The 24297-nt window shown below is 46.6% G+C and overlaps 1 protein-coding gene across 4 annotated transcripts in view; it reads left to right on the top strand.

Annotated features, from left to right (window-relative positions):
• LOC147731446 (uncharacterized) overlaps positions 1-24297 on the top strand; it is a 170003-nt gene that overhangs the window by 85115 nt on the left and 60591 nt on the right. For all 4 annotated transcript variants that reach the window (XM_086956486.1, XM_086956488.1, XM_086956489.1 and 1 more), the window contains one exon: positions 21729-21832. In XM_086956486.1, the coding sequence (XP_086812612.1) occupies positions 21729-21832 (104 nt within the window). The remainder of the gene's footprint in view (positions 1-21728; positions 21833-24297) is intronic.

Here is a 24297-nt window from a genome sequence, read left to right as displayed (position 1 = left end):
GTCACAAGTATTGTATTGCTGGTGGAGATTAACAGACGTACCATCACAGCATACAAAAAAACAACTATTTTACACAATTTCCTTATAGCCAACCCATCTCAGCCGCAGCGCTTTGTCTGTCTCACCACAAAATTCAAGGCAGGAGGATAGAATAGCTTAGAATAGAACATTTTCACTGAGAACAAAACGTTAAAGAACAATTTCCCTATAAAGAAGTTAAAGAAACCCTTAGTATATATTTACATATATCAGTATGCTTCCCTAGCAAGAAGTAAGAAGCATGAAAAACTAGAAAGGGCAGTATCTATTTACATGATTCTGCAAACAAAAGATGATTACCAATATGGGCCTTCAGAGCATGCCTTTAGGTTTTATTGTGTATAACCTGATCTACCAGTGAAAATAATTCAAAATTACTTTGGTTCCAAGAGTATCGCAAAAGAGAGATGCTAAAGATTTTCAAAGATTTTTATTTTGGGTGATCGGTCTTGAAAAAACAAAAAACATTACACCAAATAACAGGTTTTAAATAATACTACTACATATAAACACATAGAATCGTTTGCTGTTTCTCACGAAAAATAATCTATAAGTTACTTTTATGCGTCCAATATATATATATATTTTTTTTTTTAAACAAAAGTTTAAAAAGAAAAATCATGTCTTTCTGACATCCTTATATAAAAAACAGCACTTTGACTCTTCTTAATTTTCTGGTTGGCTGTTAGTTTTGTATAGAGAATCTTTTTCGCTCTCTATATAGTTTCAACCGATTTCCATTAAATACACATTTAAAAGTTTCACCCCTCTACACACTAATGGGATTGAGGTCCCACCGAGCCAAGTGGCTTCTCTACATGAGCGTATATTCAAACTATTCAGTACTGATTTTAAAAGTGCCTTCCATTCATTTAGTAACATAGGGCATACAAAAAAATGTGTTGAATAGATTTATCTTTATAGTCTGCATTCTGGATTTTCCCTTTTATCCTTCCATACTGGGATTAAGTCTTTTGTTTCCCACATGGCCAGACGCAACCTCATAAATTGATGTTTTCGAGTAAGTGAAAAATAGGCTGATAAATATTCCTGAGGCTTCCGTTTCCCATATGAATTAATAACCGTAAAGGCATGCCGTCTTTGCAGTATGGTGTTCTCATCCTTTGAGTGAGACAAACATTTTCTTGTGATGTTAATTCGTTTGTTGAATGCCTTTTTACCTATGCTAAGATTCCAAATATCTAGGGCAGAGAGGTCCTTTATCACCTGGTTTAAGTAACTACCCCAGGATCCTTGCGTTTTCTTTCCTTTTTGTCTTTCTATTTCTTTCCAGCATAGGTGATCTATGGTTCCGCTTGCAGAAGCACGCAACCTCCAGCACAGTTTTATGAAAGCTCCTTTACTGCGAAATTCCTGGTTTAATAAGCCAAACTGTAGCCCCACCCGAGCAGGCGATGCGCTTTGCTGGATATGGAAGACTTTTTTATATACTTTTGTTTGTATTTTGTTCAAGGCTGTGATTTCACATCCTTTCATTATTTCGGTGCCATAGGTTATTGTTGGCATTAACTGTGCCTGCATAACTGTTAGTAAGTTGCCATATGATGGACAGCTTAATTTCTTTTTTAATACATTGAAGCCATATATCAGATTTTGAGATTTTGACTTCATTGAAATGAGCTGTGATTTGTGGGTTAATTTTCGTTCTACCATAAATCCCAGATATTTGTAGGAAGCAACTATTTCGACTTTCTTACCCTCTATATACCATATACTCTATATACCATATATATTTCTTGTTTTTGTTTTTGGCATCTACTAGCCGTACGACCTTTGTTTTTGATAAATTCAGTTCTAGCCCTTGTGCTGTTTAAATATTTGGCTAAGGCATTCATTCCTCTTTGTAATCCGATTTGCGTTTGACTTAGGAGTACTAAATCATCGGCGTACTGAAGGCACCTAATTTCCTCATTAACTATCGATGGTGGATGACTATTGATTTCCACAAGGGCATCTTCAAGATCAGATATATACAGGTTAAAAAAAGTAGGAGCTTGCACGCACCCCTGTTTCAGACCATTTTGTGTGTTTATTTTCTTTGATATCCACCGGCCATCTCCTACCTTTACCCAGCTCCATGTACGTGAATATAACTCTCTGATGGCCTTTAACAGATTTGTGGGAATGCCCCAGCTGGCCAGTTTTTCCCAAAGGCGTTCACAGGACACGCTGTCAAAAGCTTGCTTAAGGTCCACAAAACAGGTGAACAGGCAGGTGTTCTAAAATTTACTTTTTTTGGCTAACAATGTTAATGCCGTTAGATTGTTAGAGTTCCTGCTCCCGCCCGAAACCCTGTTTGAGATCTTGGGATGCGGTTGTTTTCATCGGACTTTTTTTTTAGTTTGGTTAGTAGGCAACTCGCATATAACTTTGCTTCAACATCAAATAAAGCAATTAGTCTGTAGTTGGTCGGCATTGTTGAATTTCCCCCTTTAAAAATTGGCTGGATAATACTTCCCCTCCAGGATTCAGGGATTCCATTTGTTTCATACAATTCATAGGCCCAATATGAAGCTTCTCCCTTGAAGAGGGCATTTGGAATGCCATTTGGTCCACGTGCGCCCTCCGAGTTTAGCTTTTTGATGATTTTTATTAGTTCGCTTACTTCTATTAATTTGTCGGAGCTTTTATATTTCGGGGAGATTGATTTGATATGCTAAAAGGACTCTCTGTCGCAATTCTCCTGTATTTGGGAGTTAGGATTCTACTATTTATGAGATGAAAACATTTTTAGAATATGATAAGATCTCTAAATCTCACTTAAGTTTCTATTGTAAATTTAATTTCTTTACTTATTTCTATGCAATGTTTGTGAAACAATAGTTATTTTTGCATCCCCCTGAAGTGATGATGCTATATTTATATATCCTGTTTTATGCCTAGTCATTGGTAAGGCTTCTAAAGGTATTATAGCTCCTATGAGAAATGTATCGCCATGAAGTGACTGAGCCCCGAGTTGGTTTACATAGTCAAGACATTTTCCTGCATGTTCTCTTTCTTTGAAACAAACCAAAGAAAGCTAGAGGATGATCTGAGGGCATGGAGGGCAATGTTAGGTGACCTCAAACGTGAGAGGGGGGACGAGGAACCACATGTGGAGGCCACTGGAACTGTACGGTCGGGAAGTGGGCCAGAAGGCAACTGAGGGAAAGAGGAGAATGCCCATCCTTGACATGTTGGATAGCGCAGTGAAACGAATAAATAGCAAATACACAGGTTTTATAATATAGAGATGCACGCAAGACATGGGGGCGGGGGGTAGAGTACAGTTAGGGGTTGGGATTATTTGATATAGGAATGTTTTTTAATGTAATAAAGACTTGGACCAAGGAATTATGCTTTATAGGAATGAGGATCAATTCCACAGAGTTCACTTCAATGGGACTAAGCTGTTAACTGTGTGATTAATACACAGGTGTGGAACGTATTTGATACAGTTACCCTTGTGTCTACAAATATATGATAACACTTAGGGCCAGATGTAGGTCGGTCGGTAACGGCCGAAAATCGGTATTATCGGCCGTTACCGACCGGTATTCAAGAATTGGCATGTAGGGGCACAATTTTACAGGATCGGTAAAATTACCAAATCGGTAAAATTTACCGATTCCGTAAAATATCGAATCAGTATTTTTACCGATTTGGTAAATCTCAGATGTAGGTGGGACTCTTCTGAGTCCCAAAGGCCCTACAAAATCGGTATTTTACCACACAATCCTATTGTGTGGTAAAATACCGAATTCAGGTGTGCATGCACATGTGTGCATGCACACCTAGCCATGTGACAGACAGACATGCCCTTAGGGCATGTCTGTGTGCCACATGGTGCACATGCCTATTTGTGGGGTGCCAGAGGGTGTCAAAGTGACACCCCCTGCACCCTTGCAAAATTCGGTATTTACCGATTCTGTAAATACAGAATCAGTATTTCCCATTGATTCCTATGAGCTTCAAAGCCCATAGGAATCAAGGGAAATACCGATTTTGTATTTACAGAATCGGTAAATACCGAATGTTACAGATTCGGTATTTCCACATCTGGAAATACCTACATATCCACCCCTTAGATGTACCGATTTTTAATTACTGAATCGGTAAAATTTAGTAATTAAAAATCGGTAAATCTATTTTACCTACATCTGGCCCATAGTGTATAACTCCGAGAATGTCCAAATGTCTTCTCATTATTGTTTCAACTGTTAATAAAGATATATTCTTAAAACATAAAATAAAAAAATTAAAAGAATGACGGGAGCATGTTTGCAGGCATTGATGATATTTCAGTTCACACTATAATTCATTCAAGAGTCCATCTTGGGCTTGGACATCATGGCCCCTTGGCAATCTGTAAGCCATCTTGGTCTGGGAAGCTGAAGAAAATTTGTAGATTCTGCCAAAGATCTTCCGTTACAGGAACGGCTACCCTCAGATTAGGAGAATAGAGCAGCAATGACGCTAGCAGCTAGAGAACGGAAGAAGTGCCAGCTATCCCTATGGAATTCCATCTTATCCTGCAAGAGAGGGATTGTGTGACCGCTGTCCCTTCTGCCTCCACTGTGGAGTAGCCATTTTGGGCCATTGCATTGAGGTCCTTTGAAATTATCTTTGGACCTTAGTAGCCTCTTTTGACCTTAGTAGCCTCTTTGAACCTAGGAAACCTCTTCTGTCCCCAGTATGCCCCTCCCCCGACAAACTAAGCGAAGGGAAAAGACTGGAGTGACAGAGCAGTGAAACTACAGTGATAAGCAGAAAACGTATCACCATGTTGTTCTATGAACACTTGCACAAAAGTTGATTCACTAAAAAGATAGAGGTAGTGTTAATGATAACAGGCATCCCTTGCCCACCAATGAGATCACAGGGACATTACAGTATTGGACCCTTAACAACATTGGATTTGCTGGTGAGTGGGTTGTGTAAAGAAATGCAATGGACACTTCAGTAAATGGGACTGTTCAGAGCTCTGTTTACACTGTGTTTCTGCTGATGCTGTTATGGTATCTGACACACAGGATGTCAAAGTCTAAGGGATACTAAAGGGTAAACCCCGGCTGCTCCCTACCCGGCTGTTCCCTGTCCACCTCTTGTATAAATGGATAACCTGGACAGTCAAACATGTAAATTTAGACAGTTATCTGATTGTTGATTTCCGCCTAATGATGCCAGTCTACACCTCTGCCATCTTCGCACCTCTCACACTCACAGCCATTAGAAGTCTCAGGCCAGCTAATTACCAGATAATTTGACAAGCCCTTTAAAAGCTAGTCTTTGTCCCTTCCATTACCTCCACTCCATCTCTGACCCAGCCTTTCATCTGGCAAGTCCAGTGTCTGTGAACCACCAACCTGCATCCATTGGTCAACGTGTGTCTGAAAGACTTCCCATTGTAACACATCAAGAAATGCTGCAGAGAATTGCAGCATATCAGTCTGGTCGTTTGGACTCTCTGATCTCCCCTAATTTCATTGGTACCCGTTTCCCATTTGTCCTTTGAAGCAGCAGCCACCAACGTGTAGTGCATGATACCCTTCAAATATAAATCAATATATAATAGTCTATATCGGAGCAAGCATCTCCTTTTTTTTAGGTCCAGGACTGGAAATGCTGGCTTGCTAGCTTCCGGTAGGAGATCTTATGTTTCTTAGTAGTGTGGTTTAACCCGCCTCTCTCCTCCATTGGCTGGCTTCCTAAACGGAGGCGAGCCATTGGAGGAGAGGGCCGTCTCTCCAATTTAGCCCCGACTCTTTCGGATTCGGGGGTGTGTATTTTGCTGTTCTTAGCCGATGACGTCATCTGTCACTCAGAACGCAAAATACAACCCCGAATCCGAAAATTTTCGGAGCTTAGAGGCAGCCATTTCTGCCCGACCACCGCCGCCGCCGGAAGAAGTCCTGGCTGCTCATTCCACCTTATATTTAAATTAAGAGGGAGCCTACCCCTCATCAGCCCCGCATTACCGCCGCAGCCCAGGAATCCCGAAAATCGCCGCTGCCGGCCCGGGGATCCTCTGAGAGGCATTGTGCCCGCCTCCAAATTCCTGGGCCGCGCTGCGATTGGTTACCGCAGCCGCGACCCGGAAGTACAGTGGGCCAGGCAGGAAGCGGACGGGAGGTCTCCCCGCGCTCCTGCCCGGCAAGGAGAAGAAGCCTGTCCTCAGCCGCCACCGGAGAAGCCCTCAATAGACAGGCTGTATTGTTGCCTGAAACATATAATCGTATTAAGTTACTTTTCTCAAATATGAGATCTTTTCAGTCCTGACCTTTGATCCTATACGTAAAAGTAAATGCCTTTTTAACTTTCAAAGTAATTCACTACTGACTCTTAGAACTAATTATTATCCTGACTGGCAGCTGTATTCGATTCAGCTTTAAATTTCGTTTTTCAAATATTTCGAAATATTGTGCCTAGAAACAACGAACATTGCAGAACGCTTCTGTAAACACGCGGTCCGGGGATTTCTGCAGCAAGGGAAACTATGTGCTCACTGTACTCCCTCTGTTGTGTGACTTCTGCCTTTCCCTTTAGATGGAATTGACAAAACATATCTTTTTTTTCCGTTCGAATAGTTGTGCGTTTTAAAGGAAGTCACAAGAAGCAGAAACATGTTTTAACTGTTTATTTTTATTGATTTCACTACTTCAGTAACATACTTACAGATCACTATGATTTTTTAAACACCTCTGAATGCAAATCACGTTTTATTTTGATTTGATAACACCGTACGTAGCAATACATATCTCTTACTCAGGGTGACGTGGAATTATGTTGTTTTCGGGTTGTGATGTTTTATGGCGCCAATAAATGTAGTTGTTATAAAAAAACGTTAAAAATCAGCAATATCGATATATTATCGATTGCGTCGACCCTTCTCAGCCCATAAATATTAATGATACTCGCAGTACATTCATTAGTTTCTAAACTCAACATTGCAACTGGCAGCGTTTATAAAAAGAAGAGAAACTCGTGAACGCTACTTTACATAATACGTGTACACTTAATTTTGTGTCTCAAGGTTCATTATTCGAACCTGCGTTATTAGACGCAAATTCAAATTGACCATCAAAAAGTAACTGATTGTGTTGCTAATTCCTGCAATCCTCCTTGGGTCAAAGTTCGTGCAAATTCCGGCATAAATGAATACGGAATGCGTATTTATTAGCGCTTCTCTAATTGCGCGTCACGCTGGCGGGTAACACCGCGCATATATCTGCTCTCAAACGGATACATATCGATGTCCCCCATGCTGTCTCCGAGATGCCAAGCCAGAATATTTTGTTTTTTTTCAAATTAAAGAAGCTGAAAATAGGAGGAAATAAGAACCGCTCATTTTTTTCACACTGTTGCAGAAAAAAACGTGTATTTGAGTTTGTTAATCAGATCTGTACAATTGCTAAAATATAGCATACATCATGTGTACATTACTCCATTCGTTTCCATTTGATAGGCACATACAATTAAAATTAGCTGGAGATATACGTGCTATATTAAGCCACACCTTTAAGAGGAAAAGGGCGTGTTATGTCGATTATTCTGTTCCGCACACCAGGGGGGGGTACGAAGTTGTCTGTTTTGCAAATTATAAATGCTGATTCTTGTAAACAATGGTATAACACAGGGTTATTATTCCCGCAGTTGCAGTTTGTGTCACCACCCAAGAATACTGAAGATCGTCACATTCCCTACAAAGCCAGTTTTTCACTTTAAAGCTCACCGCCGGTTCTTGACCTCGTGTTAGGGGTCGCATTTACACCCACGTTTTGTCGCGCAAGAGGACATTGTTTTGCTACTTGGTGATTTCAAAAACCACAATTTGATAGTTATGTTAATCAGTAATTTTGTCAAATTCGATCATTTTTTGCACTTTTTTAAAACGACATTGCAACACTGGAGCTGTTCAACCAATCGAGTGATGGCAAGAATTTCAGATTACAAATCTGTCCACGCCTGCTGTTCACCTAGGCCAAATTTTAGTAAAGAAACGCCATCTTTGGTGTGGGGAATCTAAGGGGAATGTCTTGTCTTGTCATCACAAGCCTCTTTTTGACTCAAGTGCGTCTCCTGAACAAGTGGGTTGTTATTACCCGTGTTTATATTACACTAATGTGACATCTTTTAGGCTTTACTTTAATCTGTTGCTTCTTAATTATTCCGTGTGTTATCGTGTTAGTGATACACTTTTTACAAAAGGATGAAAGTTCATGTGGGAATACGTGTTCTCTGCTTTTCAAGACAGTGTCCTACGATAGTTTAGGTATCTTTAAATCCCAAAAATCCACATGTAGGATAAGTATTCCAAATGTATTGTTTATTTGCATTCCATATTGTAGTTACTTCACAACGTGGAAAATTATTTTCAACATAAGTTATTCCATATGCTCCCTTTAACCACTGTGTGCACCCTTTAACAACTGTCTGCTTCCCTTCACCAGTGTCTGCTTCCCTTCGCCAGTGTCTGCTTCCCTTCGCCAGTGTCTGCTTCCCTTCGCCAGTGTCTGTTGCCCTTTAACCAGTGTCTGTTGCCCTTTAACCAGTGTCTGTTGCCCTTTAACCAGTGTCTGTTCCTTCACCAGTGTCTGTTCCCCTTCACCAGTGTCTCTCGCTTAGTGTCCACCCGTCCCCAATATCTGCTCTAACACCAGTTCTCTTTCCCTCATACCAGTCTCTATCCCCATACATGTCCCTCCCTGTACATCTGTCGTCACCTACACAAGTGTCTGTTTGTGTCTGTTCCCCTTCACCAGTGTCTGCTGCTTAGTATCTACCCCTCCCCACTATCTGCCCTAACACCGGTATCTGTCCCTTATACCAGTACTATCCCCATACATGTCCCTCCCCATACATCCGTCGCCACCTACACTTGTCCTGTCGCCAGGGTCTGTTCCACTTCACCAGTGTCTGTCGCTTATTGTCCACCCCTCCCCCAGTATCTGTCCCTCATACCGGTGTCTATCTCCATACATGCCCCTCCCATACATCCGTCGCCACCTACACTTGTGTATGTCTTGCACCACCAGTGCCCATCCTCACCACTGAGGTCTGCCCCAACACCATGTCCGTCCTTACACCAGTAAGAGTCTGCCTGTCTCCCTACGCTGGCACCAGTCCCTCAGCAAGTGTCTGTCCCCAAATGTTGCAGTTTCTGTCTCAGCAAGGAGGGAGCACATATTTGCAGACTGTAGACATGTGAATAGGTCAGCAGCTGTTAGGTGTCTGGGAAACACTAGGAATCCATTTCAGAAAGGGGTCAATCTCACCAGCATTGCAACATTTTCCCTCTACATCCCTCTGTAGGAGAGTAGGGTCTGCAATCCTATGATCACCCCAGATTTTTGGTTTTTGCTTCACTGGTTTACGACTTCCCTGGCTGTGGGCCTGCTAATCCGACCCACAGCCTAGCTGTTCTCTCACTAAATTGACACGTGTACCTTAGGTGCATTTACCAATTGGTACTGGGCCACCTTATCAGACCCTGTAACTCAGGGCATAGGTGTACCCAGGGCCTACCAGGGGCTGCAGCATGTATTATGCCAACACTGGCTGGCCATCTAAATCTGACACAACTGGCTGCACGACAGCTGGGGCAAGGTGGTGTAATCACCCTTTGCTTTAGATATAGTATACCTATATCTAACCCTAAAATGGACACTTGTATTCCTATCAGTCACTCCTATGGCAGGCCTTAACAATCCTGAAGGCAGAGTGCGTGGAATCATGTGAGATGGTGCTCTGCCATGAGCTGAACCCGTTTGCAGCTTGCGGAACCAAGTCCTAATAGCTGTTCCATGATAACGCATACCATATACTCTTAAGTGCATTATAATCCTCGCGGTTATATGCCAACTCTGGTATCGCTTTATCAAAACATGTCGGGTAAGGTGTCATACGAATTGGAATACAAACCCCTCGCCAATTCTGGCGACGGGGTTAGCATTCCACCCTTCTAGAGGGACACGACACGTATGTAACTGTGAACCCCGGTTAAAGTTAACTCGAGCCTCAGCATCACAAAATGGATGCTGCCACCACAGACACAAGTCTGACCTCCTGCTGCTGGGAGTCCTTCCAGCGAGGAGAGCTTGGGCAAAGGGTTTCCTGTCAGGGGCGGTGCTAGCACCATCCCAGACAGGGTTTTGTGTATCCTGGGTAGGCAGGGCTGAATAGGAAGGTGACTGCAAGTGGCACCCCGGTGCTCACTATGCATAGGCCGGCTTGAACCAGTTCCAGGGGCACACCAGCCCCTGAGCTGGGGAAAGTCTGGCATGGGAGAGGGGTGTAACCACCCCCCTTCCTGGTCCCACCCATGGGCAGGACCTAGTCGCGTACCAGCCCCTTTCTTTAGTATAAAGGTGGGAGCGGGGACCCTTCCAAATTAGATCATCTTTGAATCCTGAAACTACTTTCTACGAAAGGAACTCAAGACTTCTTCTCAAGATTTCTCCCTTGTGACTAAGGAGTAGGCACCCTGCATCAGCGGGCCCCAACTAAGTAACCTGCGGTTTGCTGCACGTCCTTCCTCCGGAACCAGACCGACCAGCATGACGAGACCCGGCTTCCCTGGCACCTCTGACCTCTACCTACATCGTCAGCGACGCTGAGATTCGTGGGTGTGACGAGACCTCGAGGAACCGGCCATCTTCAGAACTGCACTAAGCTTATCCAGCACGACCGCCGAGGGATCCTCGAGTGGGTGCTTTGAGGTTTGAGAAGCCCTAACCCTGAGCAGCTCCAGCACCAAAGTCCAGCCCCCCAGCATCCACGAGATCTGCGTGGGGCCCTTCTGCTTTTTGCTGCTCACCGCGTTGTCCGGCTACTTGCCTGCTGGCTTGTAGCCCTCTTGACAACGAACGACGACATCTTCATCACTGCTCTGGTTGCTCCAGACTGGCCCTTGCTCCCCTCCAACAGAGGAGCACCCCGGACCCTCCTGGTCCACTCCAGACGCCATTTTGAGTCAACCGCGTGGGCTTGCATTTGCCAAGAGTTGTTGCCCCAATCTTGGGTCCAGCGACGTCGACAGCAGATACCTTTGTGGAACAGCTCTCACCTCCATCCTGGTCGCCTACAACGCCTCCTGGTCCGAGAGACTGCAGAGCCCAGCGTCGCCCACTCACCTGGTCGAGGTGACTTCGTCCGGTGCCATCCTGGTGCCCATCTAATCACTGGCTAGTGATTCAGAACTTGGTCCCCTCTGCTTACAGGTATCCTCCATCATCGATCCAGGCTTGGATCACATCGAACTTCATCACTGGTCGCCTGCCAGCAACTTCTTCTTTCTGGCTCCATAGACTGCAACGAGGATTCCCGACGTCTTTTCATCCCTTTTCAGCCGCAGCCCCTGGGCTAGGTAACCTGAGCATTTCAGTGCTCCAGCATAGCTTAACTATCTAAGGGTCCAGATCCTTTTTCGTTTCAGCTCTACCTAGTCGGATTCGTTCGATAACACTAACTTTACGAAATCTAGCATCCATAGACTTTGTCCCGCATCCCGCGTGAGAGTGCACACTCTGCACCCGATCTCCCTAGGCCTCCTGCTCGTAATCTGAAGGTTCAGCAGTCCAGTCCTAGCGATCCTAAAGCCTTTGAGACTAGTTACTTACCTGCTAGTATTTCGCATTCCACTTTTGTAGTATATGGTTTTCCGTGCCCCTCGGGCATTTGTGTAAATTGTGCGACTTTCAGAATTTCTTTAAGAGCTTTGTATTGTGCTTAGCACCCTGTCCTCATAAAGAGTCCAGGGTTGTTGTGTTCTAAATAAATATCCTTTTATTTCCATAACAACTTGTGTGGTGTCCTTTCACTTGGTGTTCAAGGGGTATATGTGATGGTATAACAGCTGGCTTAACACGCCCTCTAGAGTTTAGCCTAAAGACTGCTCTTGTCCATGCTACTAGGATAGCTGGTCTATCAGGTTGACTTACAACCAATCATCAATAAGGGTCGTTTGGAATGATACATAGTGATCACTAGAATAGTGAGCACTGCATATCAGGCCAACTTCTCACATTGGTGAGCAGGGTTGGGATTTGAGCTTGCTGTTGTTTTACCACACGTATCCTAAGAATATCATTTGAAAGATCACATAAGTACAAAGGTACATATAACTTAGCTTAGAATACTCTGAGTTCTACTGAACCAGCTGTTATAGTTCAACAGGGCCTAGCACACCCTGACTACAACTCTTAGCAAGGGATCAGTAGGCAAACAAATAGTGTAGGTAGGTGCCTCACTTACACCACACTAGAAGCATGTCAGACAAAGGAGGGAACGCAGAGACCCCCCTTGTGTCAGTTGACCCTCCACAGGTCATTTCAAGATATGCAGCTCTTAGCTTCCAGGAGATGAGACAAGTGTGTACCTCCAGGAAGCTAAAACAGGGTTCTAACCCTACCATCCCATTCCTGATTGGTCTCTTAGAGACTTATGATGCCAGGAGGGCTTTTAACACAGGCCCTCCTAATCCAGATGGGAGCCTGCCCCCCTTAGAGGGAACCCTTGGGGACACTGACCTCCAACTTAATGGAACAGTTAGTGAGGAGGAGGAGGATCAGGAAGTGTCAGGGGATGCGGCAGACAAGGGTCAGGTAAAAGTCAGTAGACTCACCAGGACCAACTTAAGCAGGCATGAGAATGGATTTGGAGGACCCCCAGGGCTCTCAGGCAGGCTTAACATTGGGAGTGGACAAGTTAGGTCTCTATCCAGAGGCTCTAACAGATCCATTCGAACCAATGGCTCTCAGACCTCTTCTCACAGAGGGATGACATCTCCTCAGAGAAGAGAGCATGAAGCTAAGATGAGGGAAGTCAATCTGAGGATTGAAAGGGAAGAACTTGCCCTGGCCAAAGAGAGACTTGCCTTTGCTAGAGAGCAGAAATTGAGTGGGGCAGACCCCACTGGTGGCAGCATTTTACCTAGAGAAAAGGACAGGAGTTTAGACACTAGACACCTGAGTAAGATAGTGCCCCCCTTTAAACAAGGGGATGATATCCACAAATGGATAACTGCTTTGGAGAGGGCCTGCACTGTCCAGTGCGTCCCCCAGTGTCAGTGGGCAGCTGTCTTGTGGCTCTCCTTTGAAGGCAAAGGTAGAGATAAGCTCCTCACTACTAGAGCTGAGGATGCTAACAATTACCAAGTCCTGAAAAACACACTGATAGATGGGTTTGGCTTAACCACTGAGCAGTACAGGTTGCTGTTCAGGGATACCCAGAAAACTCAGTCTCAGGATTGGTCTGATTTTGTGGATTGTGCCACTAAGGCTTTGGAGGGCTGGTTGCTGGGCAGTAAGGTTACTGGTTATACAGGATTGTACAATCTGATCATGAGGGAACAGATTTTGAACAATTGTCGTCAGAACCAGTTGTTGCATCAGCACCTTGTTGACTCAGATCTGACCTCTCCCCAAGAATTGGGAAATAAGGCAGACAGATGGGTCAGAACAAGGGTTAAGCAGAACCAGGGCCAGAACCAGGGTGGTCAGAAGAAAGCAGACCAAAAGGGTAATACTAAGAATGAGCAAAATGACCAGAAGTCTTCGACAGGCCCCCAACAAACCAAAGAGGGTGGGGGTCAGGCTTCACAGCAGAAAAAGAAGACTCAAGAAGGCCAGTCTAAAAGGTGGTGCCAATACTGTAAAAGTAAAACTCAATGGTTTAGTGAGTGCACCAAGAAAGAAGGGCAAACTCCTACCACTGCAGCCCCTAAGGCATCTGCACCCCCTAGTACAGTCAGCAGTGGTAGTGCACCTCCCAAGGGATTAGTTGGGTTAACCTTGGGATCTGAGGGGTATGACAACTTAGTTGGCACACTTACTCAGGCTGTCCTTGTCTGTACAGGGGGTATGGATATATCCCCTGATGCAAGTCCCAATACTTTGGGCAAATACAGGCAGACACCTTTTATAAATGGAAAGATGGCTCAGGCCTATAGGGACACTTGTGCCAGTGTCACAATGGTGACACCTAACTTTGTGGACCCTGGACAGATCATACTAGGTACAGACTACCTAGTGACCAATGCCAGAAATGTCACTACCCACCATAGTATGGCAATTGTTGCTTTCTCCTGGGGAGGGGTAAGTGGCCAAAAGAAGGTTGTAGTTAGTTCAGACCTCCCAGTTGAACGTTTGTTGGGCAATAATTTGGAGTCATCACTATGGTCAGAAGTGGAGCAGAGGACTCACATGGAAATGTTAGGCTTCCCAGCACATGTGGTTGCTGTGACTAGGTCACAGGCTAGAAGATGCCCCACTGAACAGGTGCTGGATCCTGGAACAATGGACCAGATACCTTCCAAGAAGAAGAGCAGTAGGGTTAAGGCATTGCCTTCCCCCTTGCCCCAGGTAGAGGATCAAGTCTCAGAGGAGGCTGACCTCAAAGAGCTGAGGGAAACTGAGCCTAAAGAACTTGAACCTGATCAGGTTGAGTTTCTGGGTTCAGGGGGACCCTCCAGAGAAGACCTGGGGAAGGCACAGTTAGACTGCCCTTCTCTTGAACCCCTCAGACAGCAGGCTGCTGCTGAGGCTGCAGGGAACGCCACAGGTACCCACAAGGTATACTGGGATGATGGACTCCTGTACTCTGAAGCAAGAGATCCCAAACCTGGTGCAACCAGGAGGCTGGTCGTCCCCTTGTCACAGAGAGGTTTCCTTCTTACCTTGGCCCATGAGATTCCCCTTGCAGGACACTTAGGCCAGAATAAGACTTGGGACAGACTTGTCTCACACTTTCACTGGCCTCACATGAATGAAGATACCAAGGAGTGTTGTCGCTCCTGTGTCACTTGCCAAGCCAGTGGTAAGTCAGGTGGCACAACAAAGGCCCCCCTTATACCAATGCCTGTGGTGGGGGTACCCTTTGAAAGAGTGGGGATTGACATTGTTGGTCCAATGGAACCCCAGACAGCATCAGGGCACAAGTTTATACTGGTGGTGGTGGACCATGCCACCAGGTATCCTGAAGCTATTCCCCTTAGGACCACTACAGCACCTATTGTGGCAAGAGCCCTAGTTGGAGTGTTCTCCAGAGTGGGCTTCCCTAAGGAGGTTGTCTCTGACAGAGGTGCAAACTTCATGTCAGGATATCTGACTGCTATGTGGAAGGAATGTGGTGTCAACTACAAGTTCACTACACCCTATCATCCACAATGCAATGGGCTTGTTGAAAGGTTCAACAGGACCCTAAAAGGGATGATTCATGGACTACCTAAAAAGCTCAGGCGTAGATGGGATGTCCTGATACCCTGCCTTTTGTTTGCTTATAGAGAAGTCCCACAGAAGGGGGTTGGCTACAGCCCTTTTGAATTTTTGTATGGACATCCTGTAAGAGGACCCCTGTGTTTGGTGAAGGAAGGATGGGAGAGACCTCTCAAAAAGCCTGCAACCAGCATAGTGGACTATGTACTTGGTCTCCGCTCCAGGATGGCTGAGTATATGGAAAAGGCTTCTAAAAACCTTGAGGCAAGCCAAGAACTCCAAAAAACTTGGCATGACCAAAAGGCTGTCCTGACTGTGTACAAGCCTGGACAGAAGGTGTGGGTGTTGGAGCCAGTGGCCCCAGCAGCACTCAAAGACAAATGGTCTGGGCCCCACACAATCATTGAGCAAAAGGGAGAGGTCACCTACCTGGTGGACCTTGGAACTCCCAGGAGCCCCCTCAGGGTGCTCCATGTGAATAGGCTCAAGGCATATGTCGACAGGAAGGACATGAGCTTGCTCATGGCCACAGATGAGGGACAGGAGGAGGAGAGTGACCCTCTCCCAGACCTGCTCACTCAGAACCCTGATGATGGGTCAGTAGATGGTGTTGTCTTTTGTGGCAGCCTCTCTGAGCATCAGCAAAAGGATTGTAAACAAGTTCTTCAATCCTTTAGACATATGTTCTCTCTGACACCCAGTCAAACCAATTGGTGTACCCATGAGGTTGACACTGGAGACAGTCTGCCAGTCAAGAGTAAAATCTACAGACAGCCTGATCATGTCAGAGACTGCATCAAGACAGAGGTGCAGAAAATGTTGGAGCTGGGAGTCATTGAGCCCTCAGATAGCCCTTGGGCTAGTCCAGTAGTTCTAGTGCCAAAGCCTCACACCCAGGGTGGTAAGAAAGAGATGAGGTTTTGCGTAGACTACAGAGGCCTCAATGCAGTCACTAAGACTGATGCCCACCCAATACAAAGGGCAGATGAGCGTATAGATAGATTGGCTTCTGCCAACTACTTAAGTACATTTGACCTGACAGCTGGGTATTGGCAAATCAGGTTAGCTGAGGAAGCCAAGCCCAAGACAGCATTTTCTACCCCTGGTGGGCATTATCAGTTTGTGGTAATGCCCTTTGGTTTGAAAAATGCACCTGCCACCTTCCAAAGGCTGGTGAATCAAGTTCTCACTGGGCTGGATGACTTCTGTGCAGCATATCTGGATGATATAGCTGTCTTTAGTTCCACCTGGGAGGATCACCTGGTCCACCTGAGGAAAGTGTTAGAGGCACTGCAGAAAGCAGGTCTCACTATCAAGGCCACAAAGTGTCAGATAGGGCAGACACAGGTTGTATACCTGGGCCACCTTGTAGGTGGAGGCCAGGTTCAGCCACTGGAGAGCAAGATACAATCCATCAAGGACTGGGCTCCTCCAACCACCCAGACTCAGGTTCGAGCTTTCTTGGGCCTGACTGGTTATTACAGGAAATTTGTCAGGAATTATGGATCAATTGTGACTCCACTTAATGACCTGACAAGTAAAAAGATGCCAAAGAAAGTTCAGTGGACAGCAGGCTGTCAAAAAGCATTCGATGACCTAAAGCAGGCCATGTGCACAGCACCTATCCTAAAGAGTCCAGACTACTCCAAACCATTCATTGTCCAAACAGATGCTTCTGAGTTGGGTGTGGGGGTCATGTAGGAGAGTAGGGTCTGCAATCCTATGATCACCCTAGATTTTGTGCTTTTTGCTTCACTGGTTTACGACTTCCCTGGCTGTGGGCCTGCTAATCAGACCCACAGCCTAGCTGTTCTCTCACTAAATTGACACGTGTACCTTAGGAGCATTTACCAATTGGTACTGGGCCACCTTATCAGACCCTGTAACTCAGGGCACAGGTGTACCCAGGGCCTACCAGGGGCTGCAGCATGTATTACGCCACCCCTGGCTGGCCATCTAAATCTGACACAACTGGCTGCACGACAGCTGGGGCATGGTGGTGTAATCACCCTTTGCTTTAGATATAGTATACCTATATCTAACCCTAAAATGGACACTTGTATTCCTATCAGTCACTCCTATGGCAGGCCTAAACCATCCTGAAGGCAGAGTGCGTGGAATCATGTGAGATGGTGCTCTGGCATGAGCTGAGCCCGTTTGCAGCTTGCGGAACCAAGTCCTAATAGCTGTTCCATGATAACGCATACCATATACTCTTAAGTGCATTATAATCCTCGCGGTTATATACCAACTCTGGTATCGCTTTATCAAAACATGTCGAGTAAGGTGTCATACGAATTGGAATACTAACCCCTCGCCAATTCTGGCGACGGGGTTAGCATTCCACCCTTCTAGAGGGACACCACATGTATGTAACTGTGAACCCCGGTTAAAGTTAACTCGAGCCTCAGCATCACAAAATGGATGCTGCCACCACAGACACAAGTCTGACCTCCTGCTGCTGGGAGTCCTTCCAGCGAGGAGAGCTTGGAAAAGGGTTTCCTGTCAGGGGCGGTGCTAGCACCATCCCAGACAGGGTTTTGTGTATCCTGGGTAGGCAGGGCTGAATAGGAAGGTGACTGCAAGTGGCACCCCGGTGCTCACTATGCATAGGCCGACTTGAACCAGTTCCAGGGGCACACCAGCCCCTGAGCTGGGGAAAGTCCGGCATGGGAGAGGGGTGTAACCACCCCCCTTCCTGGTCCCACCCATGGGCAGGACCTAGTCGCGTACCAGCCCCTTTCTTTAGTATAAAGGTGGGAGCGGGGACCCTTCCAAATTAGATCATCTTTGAATCCTGAAACTACTTACTACGAAAGGAGCTCAAGACTTCTTCTCAAGATTTCTCCCTTGTGACTAAGGAGTAGTCACCCTGCATCAGCGGGCACCAACTAAGTAACCTGCGGTTTGCTGCACGTCCTTCCTCTGGAACCAGACCGACCAGCACGACGAGACCCGGCTTCCCTGGCACCTCTGACCTCTACCTACATCGTCAGCAACACTGAGATTCGTGGGTGTGACGAGACCTCGAGGGACCGGCCATCTTCAGAACTGTACTAAGCTTATCCAGCACGACCGCCGAGGGATCCTTGAGTGGGTGCTTTGGGGTTTGAGAAGCCCTAACCCTGAGCAGCTCCAGCACCAAAGTCCAGCCCCCCAGCATCCACGAGATCTGCGTGGGGCCCTTCTGCTTTTTGCTGCTCACCGCGTTGTCCGGCTACTTGCCTGCTGGCTTGTAGCCCTCTTGACGACGAACGACGACATCTTCATCGCTGGTCTGGTTGCTCCAGATTGGCCCTTGCTCCCCTCCAACAGAGGAGCACCCTGGACCCTCCTGGTCCACTCCAGACGCCATTTTGAGTCCACCGCGTGGGCTTGCATTTGCCAAGAGTTGTTGCCCCAATCCTGGGTCCAGCGACGTCCACAGCAGATACCTTCGTGGGACAGCTCGCACCTCCATCCTGGTCACCTACAACGCCTCCTGGTCCAAGAGACTGCAGAGCCCAGCGTCGCCCACTCACCTGGTCGAGGTGACTTCGTCCGGTGCCATCCTGGTGCCCATCTAATCACTGGCTAGTGATTCAGAACTTGGTCCCCTCTGCTTACAGGTATCCTCCATCATCGATCCAGGCTTGGATCACATCGAACTTCATCACTGGTCGCCTGCCAGCAACTTCTTCTTTCAGGCTCCAAAGACTGCAACGAGGATTCCCGACGTCTTTTCAGCCCTATGCAGCCGCAGCCCCTGGGCTAGGTAACCTGAGCATTTCGGTGCTCCAGCATAGCTTAACTATCTAAGGGTCCAGATCCTTTTTCTTTTCAGCTCTACCTAGTCGGATTCGTCCGATAACACTAACTTTACGAAATCTAGCATCCATAGACTTTGTCCCGCATCCCGCGTGAGAGTGCACACTCTGCACCCTTTCTCCCTAGGCCTCCTGCTCGTAATCTGAAGGTTCAGTAGTCCAGTCCTAGCGATCCTTAAGCCTTTGAGACTAGTTACTTACCTGCTAGTATTTCGCATTCCACTTTTGTAGTATATGGTTTTCCGTGCCCCTGGGCATTTGTGTAAATTGTGCGACTTTCAGAATTTCTTTAAGAGCTTTGTATTGTGCTTAGCACCCTGTCCTCATAAAGCATCCAGGGTTGTTGTGTTCTAAATAAATATCCTTTTATTTTCATAACAACTTGTGTGGTGTCCTTTCACTTGGTGTTCAAGGGGTATATGTGATGGTATAACAGCTGGCTTAACACGCCCTCTAGAGTTTAGCCTAAAGACTGCTCTTGTCCATGCTACTAGGATAGCTGGTCTATCAGGTTGACTTACAACCAATCATCAATAAGGGTCGTTTGGAATGATACATAGTGATCACTAGAATAGTGAGCACTGCATATCAGGCCAACTTCTCACACCCTCCACCAGGCATGCTCTCCACAAACATTTAGGAGCAGTTAGAAGTGTGAGTGCATGGAAAGGAATGTGGGATCTGCCCCTTACGGACACCAACTGCTGGAGTCGGTATCAAAGGGTCGCCTCTTCCCCGCTTCCAAGAAGCAGACTCAGTTATAGGTGAGACTCTATGTGTGGGTGGCTGTGTTTGTGTGTGTGTGTGTGTGTGTGTGTAGCTCTGTGTGTGGCTCTGTGTGGATAGCTTTTTTTGTAGGTGGCTTTGTGTATGTGGCTCTGTGTGGGTGTAAATGCAATAGGTCATGCATTTGCAAGCGATTAAGCTATTGGCATTGTAAAAGACAATGCCATTTATTTAATGATTAAGCTATTGGCAATGTAAATGACAATGCCATTTATTTATAATTTTTTAAAAAATTAAAAATTATGAGCAATGCCTATAGCTCTACCTTTAATAATGCCGAGACCATTGCATTGTAAATGCTTGTTTATAATTGGTAATTCTGCATATGTAATGTCACACATTTTTTTTTAAGTGGAAGGAAGTTGAGGTACATCATTGTTGCACATCAGACATGATGTTAATACACTTCAAATCTGACGCCGTCTCCTATGCAACCTGGAAAAGGGCAATCCACATCAGATGAAATTAACTTCATACCAACTGGACACTTCCTCCCTAAAGTCCTCTGGCATCTTGCTTCCCTTGAATAATTCCTACTTGGTAGGGAAGCCACCATCATATCTATCAGAGGCCATCAACAGACGGGCGTGCAGAGATATTTTGTACATGAGCTTGCTGGGTTTACCAGTAGTCAACTTAAATCCGGCATGGGCCCATCCGGTAAAGGAAGGGGCTTGCAGGCTATGCAATTTTAAGCGTGAATCATGGTTGCACCTCCTGTGCTGCTGTTCCACTCTCTGTCATCAGGAGGTCCTTACTGAAACCAATTATTTTGACGCAGGCGGTTGGCACTTGCTTGGAGGCCTCATTGCTGTGCTTCACCCAAACCGATGTAAGAACTTTATCGAATTATAGAAAATACGTCAAGGAAGTCACAGCTCAATTTTGACTCCGAACCACTGTGTCCCAGTCCATCACCTTTACCCAAAAACGTATAACGGACTACTGCACGCAGAAATCCTGAAATGGGAAGTTGGTGTGGTGAGGGGTTCTCAGTCTATATATTGTATGAAGCACTTTGTCTTTATCTTCGGGGGCGAACTGGAAAATGATTGTCATTTTCTATAAATCTCTCGTCCTTTTTCATAGCTCCAAGGGGATAGCTCTGATTGAAGCAATCTTATGCACCAGCAGCACACTCTTGCTTTGCCACAATCCTACCTATGCACTTTAGTCCAAGAGACACTTTTCAACATGGGTGCTTGAAGAGGTGAAGGGTTTACCATAAATTAAATATCCCTGCACTGCTATAACCTAAGGGTTCTAAGACTTTAGCTTGTAGCCTTCTTTGTAAATTACATCAATCTCTTGAACCACGCACTTTTAACACCCAGTACTTGGTTTTAACCCCTCCTTGTTTACGCACTTTCAACTCGTGAGGTTTTGATAAAACTAACTTTTACCCCCCCCCCCCCTTTCTTCATAGAAGGGGACTCTGTTTTAGAAATCATTTTATTGGGATAGTAAAATATTAATTTTGATTACTTTCAGTATCTGAATGGCTTTTACTGAATATTGTTCATGTCGAAATTTTTATGGTTTTTATTAACGAAACAACCAAAATTGACATTGACACTTCATTGCAGAAGTGTTCGATAACAGAGGGCAGAGGAAGGATGGTGGAAGAATGGAAAGATAGGGGCAGAGGAAGGACAAACGTTTACCTGCAGATTAGTCAGAAATCACGCACAACAATCCATAAATACAGATATATTGGAAAATCGGCGTCGACTAAATAGTTGTTTCCTTCTGTACACTAAACATCCTGACGTCCAAAAATGATCATTTCTATGTGGTTAAGAAGAATTTGTACAGTAAACTGTATGCAGCCCTTGATCTGAAAGCGAGCTGTAGCAGTGACAAAGTCTTTTCTCTTTTAACCTAGCCTCTGTAAACGCCGGATGCAACCTGGAGCTCTCCAACAACCTGGCAGACAACGTCTTCATGGCGATCAAGGAAGCGGTGGCGCATGGGAATATCTCACTGGAGGCAAGCAAGAGTCCTCACCGCCCCTGCGGAGTCTTGGTGTGCTCCTCGGCTCATGGCCACAGGCTCTAATGTTGTGTTTTATGGATGCAAAGTAATAGTCAATTTAACTGCTCTCCTTCTCTTTGAGGTCAACTTCCTCCTGGTGCCAATTCATCCTTTCGTTTGAGTTTTAAGCTGTTTTGCTTCCAAACCTGCTTTATTTCGAGTTTGAGGCTACCCTGCTTTTGTTGCTACATCCCAATTTTTGAGCTCGAGGCTATCCTTCTTCTTGGTGCTGTCTCTGACATGTTCTTTTGATTTGATGCTACCTAGTTTCTTGTGTCATTCCTTCTTTTACTCTGAGTTTGAGTGGCCCTCCATATAGTGTCTCGGAAACCCCTTTATGCGTGGCTACTTTCATACTGGTTCGAGATGAGCCTTTCCTCTGAGCATGAGGCTGCCTGGTTTATATTCTTGCTCAAGCCTATTATAGTTTAAGGCTATCTTGCTTATAGTAACCCAGCTGCATTTTTAGGTTTTGCCTGGCGAAAAGATGCGCTCTGCGCATCTTTTTCGCGCAGGCGAAAACCTCTTGAGATGTATACGGGAGACAGGAACGGCCTCCGTCTTTCATTGGCTAGCTCCATAAATGGAGGCTAGCCATTAGAAAACGGGCCTGTCCGTCAATGCCGGACCAGATTCGGGGGCGTTCCCGAGAATTTTTGGCTTTTGGCTACGTCACGCGACATCAGCCAAAAGCCGGGAACGCCCCCGAATCTGTTCCGGCATTGCCGGCACCCGCCTTCCTGCTCAGGCTGTCTTCTGCGTCTCTCCTCCCCCTTTCCCACCCCCTCCCGCTTGTTTCCTGATGCTGGTCCCTCCTACAGCCCCCCTCGCTCCAATCAGACCTCCCCTCGCTCCAATCAGACCTCCCCTCGCTCCAATCAGACCCCCCCCCCCCCTCAACGCGCGAGAGCACGGACCCGAGCCCCGGGTGCCTTCTGTGGGAGGCCGAAGGAGGCATCTCTCACCGGGCACGGCCGCTCCCCTTGCATTGTCAGGGCTGGGCGGGCACAGAGGGCGGCCCCGCCTGGCAACGATAACAGATCGCTTCGAAAGAGCTAAGTAATCCAGTGCATTTATGCCTTGTTGATCTGGTGTGTGGGCGTTCGTTTCCTGGCACGCTGCTTGACTTTGGTGTGTGTCTCCGGCCCCGTTCCCGCCCCCCTCCCGCTCTCCATGTCTAAGGCCCCGTTCCCGCCCCCCTCCCGCTCTCCGTGTCTTTGTTTTAATGATTCTGTGAAGGGGTTGAATTTCCGATCTAGGCTGGCACCACTGCCCTCTTTTGCTGTTGCATCCCTATGCCTTGTTGATCTGGTGTGTGGGCGTTCGTTTCCTGGCACGCAGCTTGACTTTGGTGTGTGTCTCCGGCACCGTTCCCGCCCCCCTCCCGCTCTCCGTGTCTTTGTTTTAAGGATTCTGTGAAGGGGTTGAATTTCCGATCTAGGCTGGCACCACTGCCCTCTTCTGCTGTCGCATCCCTATGCCTTGTTGATCTGGTGTGTGGGCGTTCGTTTCCTGGCACGCAGCTTGACTTTGGTGTGTGTCTCCGGCCCCGTTCCCGCCCCCCTCCCGCTCTCCATGTCTCCGGCCCCGTTCCCGCCCCCCTCCCGCTCTCCGTGTCTTTGTTTTAAGGATTCTGTGAAGGGGTTGAATTTCCGATCTAGGCTGGCACCACTGCCCTCTTTTGCTGTCGCATCCCTATGCCTTGTTGATCTGGTGTGTGGGCGTTCGTTTCCTGGCACGCAGCTTGACTTTGGTGTTACTTTCTCAGTGCTGTGTGAGATGAAATCATGTGGAGAATTGATTTGTCAAGGCAGGTCTCTTTCTATAGCGGGTTCTTCCCCTATCTCACTTGTTTAACATGTCTGTCCTATGTGCCACTTGCTGGGACTTAACCATATCTGGAGGTGGGGAAAGGGGCGAGGTGGGAGGTGGGAGGTGGGAGGAAAGGGGGGCGGGGGTGTTGGCTAGCAGGTCCAAGATGGCGGATGCACCCTAGCCCAGGAAGCACCGCACTGCTGCCCCTTATCCGACACTAATCCTGGCAACCAATACACCTCTGAAGCACCTGTGTCCCCGGTTTTGACTTTGGAGTCACCCTGCAGCTGAAGCATTTACCGCGATGCTGCTTAATGTTGGCAAGCGGACTATTGCAGAGACCCTAATCAAGGCCTGCTGCCACAAGGTGTCTGGCTAGGGACAGCTGGCGGGACTAGGCGAACGTGGCACATCACAGGCCCTAACTTGCTCCCTGCCAGACCACGGAGGAGCCTACTGACCAGAGTCTAGGTGCGGAGAGTTGTGAGCACCGTGAAATATATCCCTGCCCACTGCTGTGCCTGAGGCCCGGGACACTCACCATACACACTACTCGAATCAAATGACTATCCAACTGGTGTCCCGGCGGGGACGCAATACCTACG

This window comes from Lissotriton vulgaris, chromosome 2_1, assembly GCF_964263255.1.
Source record: "Lissotriton vulgaris chromosome 2_1, aLisVul1.2, whole genome shotgun sequence".
In the NCBI taxonomy this organism is placed as follows: Eukaryota; Metazoa; Chordata; class Amphibia; order Caudata; family Salamandridae; genus Lissotriton; species Lissotriton vulgaris.
Note: the sequence above shows the minus strand (reverse complement) of the source record. Positions and strands in the feature narration are given on the sequence as shown.